The sequence below is a fragment of the Lycium barbarum genome, chromosome 1, assembly GCF_019175385.1.
Source record: "Lycium barbarum isolate Lr01 chromosome 1, ASM1917538v2, whole genome shotgun sequence".
NCBI lineage: Eukaryota > Viridiplantae > Streptophyta > Magnoliopsida > Solanales > Solanaceae > Lycium > Lycium barbarum.
This window is the reverse complement of record NC_083337.1, coordinates 17023831-17030451: the sequence shown is the minus strand read 5'-3', so window position 1 is coordinate 17030451 and position 6621 is coordinate 17023831. Positions and strand designations below refer to the sequence as shown.

General features: G+C 38.1%; 1 protein-coding gene across 1 annotated transcript; it reads left to right on the top strand.

The window, feature by feature from the left end:
- Positions 1–4489: 4489 nt before the first annotated feature.
- Positions 4490–5512, top strand: LOC132610212 (uncharacterized). Its single transcript, XM_060324502.1, has one exon. The coding sequence runs from the start codon at positions 4490–4492 to the stop codon at positions 5510–5512; it is 1023 nt and encodes a 340-aa protein (XP_060180485.1).
- The last annotated feature ends 1109 nt before the right edge of the window (positions 5513–6621 follow it).

Sequence of the window (6621 nt, the reverse complement as noted above, 5' to 3'; positions counted from 1 at the left end):
GGGTGATGGAGAAGAAATGAGTTCATATTAAATGTATAAATGTCATAAAAGACATTTATGAAGGAGTCAATACTAGCGTGAAAATAGTGGCACGTAATAGAGAGGATTTCCCGTAACAGTGAATTTACACCAAGAATTGGCAATTGCTACTTGTTTGCATAGTTATGGACAAGCTAACCAACACAATACAAGAGGAGGTCCCATGACGTATGCTATTGCTTATGATATTGTGTTAATTGATGAAACTAGCAAGAGTATCAACCAAACACTTGAACTATGGATAAGCATGTTAGAGATAAGAGTTTTCGGATAAGTAGAAGTAAGACTGAATACATGCATTGCAGGTTTAGTCAACATAAAAGGAGAGAAGTTGAGGTGAGACTAGATGGAATTGCAGTGCCAAAATGTAAATAATGTAGATATCTAGGTTCGTTGTTTCAAGAGAATGTAATGATAGATGAAGACGTTACTAATAGAATTAAAACCGGATGGTTGACATTGAGAAGTGCTACCGGGGTGTTATGTCATAGAAGGATACTTACCAACGTAAAAGGTAAGTTCTATAAAACAACTATAAGACCGACTATGTTATATGGTAGTGAATGTTGGGCTGCTAAAGTCCAACATAGTGTTGCGAAGATGCGGATGCTAAAATTAATATGCTGTCATACCAGATTAGATAAGATTAGAAATGACCACATCCACCAAAAGTTGCATGTAGCACAAATTAAGGATAAATGTGAGAAGGTCGCTTGAGATGGGTTGGACATGTTTTGCATCGATCTATAGATGCACTGGTTCGTAGGTGTGAAGTTATTGTAAGTGAAGGTGTTAAAAAGAGACGGGATAGACTTAAAATTACATGGCAGGAAGTGGTCTCAAAAGACATGCAAATGCTTGGTATCAATACAAATTTAGCTAAGAGTAAGACACAATAAGGGCAAAAATTCCATATAGATAATAGCTACTAGCTGAAGGCAGGTTTTAGACTCGTATATAATAATAATAATATGATAATGATAATGATGATGATCATAATGATAATGATGATAACGATAATAATGATAATGATAATAATAATAATAATGATAATAATGATAATGATAATGATAATAATAATAATTATAATAGTAATATAATAATAATGATAATAATAATAATGATGATGATTGGCCCAAATCATTTGCCCTATAGCATACATTGCGATAGTCAAACAACAATAGGAATCACTATGTATAACAAAGAATATCGTCACAACACAAGAAAGGCAAGAATCGCTATGTATAACGTAAGAAAGGCAAGAATCGCTATGTATACTAGAAAATATCGTCACATACTATGAAGAAATAATATTATTAGACAATTGTTCTCTAGTGGTTTACCACGATTGATTATGTAAAATCAAAAGATACTGTACCGATCAACTTACAAAGGCCTAACTAAGAGGCAGTTGAGAAATCATCAAATGGAATGGGACTATGGCCAAGGACAAATCATCATGGCGGTAACCCTACCTAGAAGACTGGAGATTCCATGATCTAGGTTCAAAGAGATCAAACAAATATATGATTGAGGTTTCAACATTTTCAAACAAATTTTTGGTTCTTTCTCGTGATGACATCGACGTTCAGTATCAAGGATAAAACGTTAAGACTTTTTAACAGTTTCTATGTTTGATATGATATTATCAAATAGCGTATCTACCTTTTAGGTATCATCTATGTGAGCGTGAAGTGTAATTCATTTCAAGGAGAATTCTATAAGGTCAATTCTCTATGCACTTATGAAATCAAGCGATATTTATGACTGAAACAAATACAACAATGAGAATCAAACACTGTTAAAGGTTAATTGTGTGACATATATTTTCTAGGTATATACCAAAGTTCGACTGTTCAAAGATATCAAATCTACCGATTGACCGAGTATATCTGATGTGCCGTGAAATTACGACACATTCGATGATAATTCTTTAGACTTTTGTAACTCTTCAAGTACTTTTGGTGTTACTTTTCTTGTGTTTGTGTCGTTTTGTAGGATAAGATGTTCGGAGAGTATAACGGAGCAAAATGGAGCAAAACAGGCCAAGGATTAAGGAAAGCATGACCTGCTATTCGCAGGTCATACCTGCGAGACACAGATAGAACGCAGAAGGTGTCAGTCACTTTGGATAAATTGGGAATTGGAAGCAGCACCTGGAAGCAATACCTGCGAGCAACACCTTTGAGATGCAGGTGCCACCTGCGAGACACATATGATGCCGCAGATGCTGCCACACATTCAGTGAAGAACGTACCACCCGCGGCTCGCATGTTAGGAACGTAGGGGTATTTTTGTCCAAAGCTGGTGTATGTTTTTAGGATGTTATAAATACTCTCCTAGGGTTTTGTAAAAGGCATTCTATATTGAGTTTCTTGTCTCTTTGTAGTAAAGGCACTTAGCATTGGTTGTTGAAGGCTTTAAAGAGGAATCGTGCACTTTTTGTCTTCTTCTTCGTAACTCATTGTAAGATTTATGCATATTTACTTTACTCTTGTTTTTTATTTAATGAAAATGAGTAGCTAAACCCATTAGCTAAAGTTGTGGGACCAAATGTGTTAGTTATGTGATTGGGTTTTTGTATTCCGACTATATATATTTGTATGTTAAAAGGCGTTTTCTATTAACTCTTCATGCTTGAACTACTCTTATTGGTGGCCATCATTATTTGTGCCTAAATACTTGTACTTTGCTTGGAAAAAAATTGTAAGTTAGGAAAAGAGTTAATAGCAAGAATTTAGGGCTTTAAACCCCATCTAATAGCTTGAGCTAGGAATAGGAAAGCTACTTGAGACTAGAAATGAGTATTCTTATTTGCAACATTCTAAGGCTTGGAAAGTTTAGTAATGAGATTTACTAATTTGGTTGAAAGACTTTTGATAAAAATTGAGCAACCCATTGTTTACTATATCTAAGCATATAAATAAGTTGAATTGATACCCAATTGCATTACTTTCCTTTGGAACCATAACCTTAGTCCATTTACCAATAGATTATCTCTTTAACAACAATTAACGAGAAATTAGTTAATAAACTTCAAACCAATCATTATTATCCCCCTTTCCCTAGAAATATAGACTAATAGTTGAGCGTTACACTTAGCAAGTATATTTCTTCATTGTATTCTCGGTAGAACGCGATCCTAACCTCTTTGGGTTCTATAGTTGAACAACGACCGCTTTACTCCTATTTTAAAGGTGTAATTTGGGTGTATCAAATTTTGGTGCCGTTGTCGGGGAATACGGTCTAGAAATTTACCAATTAGTGTAAACTCTACTTTCAGTCTTTATTTCTCTTCTTACTTTCTTGTTGTTGATTGTGTTGATTCAAGTGAAATGATTGATTCCGATTCCGATGATGGCATGGTAGAGGAGACTGGGTATGCAACCGCTATCCCCCCACCTCAGGTCCAAGAGAATGCGAGTTTCCATGTAAATAACATCATGCTGCCCCTTCTCAACACTAAGGTCTTATTAGGAGGTCTAGCCACTGATGACCCGAATAGGAACCTTAAGAACTTTCTTGGGGTGTGTACCACCAACGTGCATCCGAACGTCTCAAGCGAGACGGTCAAGTTGATGCTTTTCTCGTTCTCTCTCACGAGGGAAGCCACCATATGGTTGGATGATCTTCCGTCCTAGTCTATCACTAATTGGGAGGAATTGACTCAAGCTTTCCTCAAGAAGTTCTTCCCTCCATCCCGGATGTTGCAACTACGTGATGAAATTAAAAACTTTCGTCAACTTCTGAATGAGGCTCTACTTGAGGCTTGGAATCGATTTAAAAAGAAATTCAAGAGTTTTCGAAAGCATGGGTTGCCCGATAGCATTCTCCTCCAAACATTTTATTTGTCACTTAATTCAGTCAACAAGTCGGTGACTAATAATATTGCGGGTGGGTCCATGATGGACAATTCTTATGATGTTATGAGTTCTCTCTTATACAAATTAAATAAGACCAACAAAGCTTGGCATACTAGAGAAGTGGAAGTAGTTGGAGGAGGTCCTTCCAAAATAGTATTGTCTCGGGAGACAATCAAGAAGGTGGAAGAAAGAGATGAAATAATGGCAAAGTTGGTCACTCCAATGGAGCTTCTCATGAAGCATGTGTTGAGTGGAAGCACGAAGCGGGTTAATGTGATAGTGTCTTGTGAAGGGAGCCCTCTAGATGAATAATGCTTCCAAATGTATAATGAAGAGGCCAATTTTGTAAACAATCAAGTGGGGGGTTCCCGGCCTAAATACCAAGGTTACAATCAAGAACCTTAGCGGCAAGTTCAAGGGAATCAAGGTTGGAACAAAGAGCGAGGGAACTCACAATGGCGGGACAACAATAAAGGTGGCTACAAGAACAATTACAACAACTACCGGAGCTCAAATCCTTATGTCCCACCCAAGGGGAAACAACTTATTTCAAGCCAACCATCCACTAGCGACCCGCTAGTTCTAAAATGGAGGATATGCTATCAAGAGTATTGAAAAAAGTGGAGTCAACTGATTCCTTTTGCAAGGAAACAACAGATGAAATGAAAAGCATGGGGAAAGTTTTAAGTTCTCACTCAACTTCCATCAAGCAATTGAAATCACAACTTAGCCAAATCTCGGCTATTCTAAACCAAAGACAAAATGGCACACTCCCTAGTGATACGGTTGCAAACCCAAAGAATGATGGTGATCATAAATGCCATGCAATCACTACTAGGAGTGGCAAGACAATTAGGGAAGAGAAGTTGGTGAAAGATAAATTGGTTGTTGATGATGAGGATATTATTAAAGAGCCTATAGATATTGAAGAAGAAGTTACTCCAAAGAAGAAGCAGGTTAGTATTGAAAAGCCCATTATTATTGAAGAAGTGCCGAAAAATGATGAAGCTTCAAAAAGCAAGGAAACGGTAAAGAAGGTACCAAGGGCTTTACCGTCTGTTCCAAAGTCTCCTCCATTTACTCAAAGGCTAGCAAAGAAGGCGGATGATGGCAAATTTATAAAGTTCGTTGAAAATTTGAAGCAACTTTCTATCAACATCCCATTGGTGGAAGCCTTTGAACAAATAGCGGGGTACGCTAAGTTTATGAAACATCTTGTCACCAAGAGGAGGCAAACTAGCTTCGGAACAAGGGATATTACACATCATTGTAGCTCCATCATTATGAAGGCTTTAGTTCAAAAGAAGGAGGACCCCAGAGCTTTCACTATTCCATATACCATTGGGGCGTATAAATTTGCCAAAGTGTTGTGTGACCTTGGTACAAGTATCAATTTGATGCTGCTTGCTACATTCAACAAGTTGTGCTTGCTCACTCCCCAACCCATAAAAATGAGGTTACTAATGGCGGATCGAACCGTGAAGAAGCCGATTGGAATTCTCTTTGATGTGCTTGTGAGGGTGGACTGTTTCATATTTTCGGCCGACTTTGTTATTTTGGATTATGAGGTTGACTTCAAGGTCCCCATTATCTTGGGCGACCATTCCTAGTCATTGGGTGAGCTCTTGTCGATGTTTAAAGGGGTGACTTCAAATTCCAGATGAACAATGAGGAAAGCACATTCCATATTGTAAATTCATGAATCAACCGGCGGACATGAGTGTGGTGTTGGTGATTGGCACTATTGATGAAGTGGTAGAAACAACCATCGAGCAAGAATATGTTGGTGAAGTCTTAGCGGCGGTGTTGATGAATTATGATGGGGAAAACTATGAAGATTTCGAGGAGACGGTGAAGGCGTTGGTAGGCTTGGGGTCTTACGACTAACATTCCAAGAAACTTGATCTTGATTTGGAAAACCGAGAAACTCCTCCACAAAGCCATCAATTATTGAACCACCTACTTTGGAACTCAAACCTCTCCCTTCACATTTGAGGTATGAATTTCTTGGCCCTAACAACACTTTACCCGTTATTGTTTTCACCCGATTAACTGAAGAACAAATTGAGAGATTGTTGGTGATATTGCGGAGATTAAAAAAGGAAATTGGATGGTCTATTGCGGACATTCAAGGAATTCTCCCCGATATTTGCACTCATAAAATTCAACTTGATGAGGAATGTTTGCCGACTGTTGTGCACCAAAGGAGCTTAAATCCTTCCATGCAAGAAGTGGTTAAGAAAGAAATCATCTAGTGGTTAGATGCCAGAGTGAATTGATAAGTCTGGTGTAATGTGTGCCTAAAAAATAAGGTGTCACCGTGGTTCCTAATGAGAAGAATGAATTGATCCCAACACGCACGGTGACCGATTGGAGAGTTTGCATGGATTACTGAAAGCTAAATCGTTGGACCAAGAAAGACCACTTCCCAATGCCTTTCATGGACTAATGCTTGATAGGCTTGCGTGGAGGTCTTTCTATTGCTTTCTAGATGGCTATTCAGGGTACAATCAAATCACTATTGCTCCCGAAGATCAAGAGAAAATCACTTTTACTTGTCCTTATGGGACATTTGCTTTCAAGAGGATGCCCTTTGGTTTGTGCAATGCACCCGCAACTCTCCAACGGTGCACGATGTCCATTTTCTCCGACATGGTTGAGGAGTCCATTGAAATTTTCATGGACTACTTTTCTATAGTAGGAGGTTCTTTCGATAATT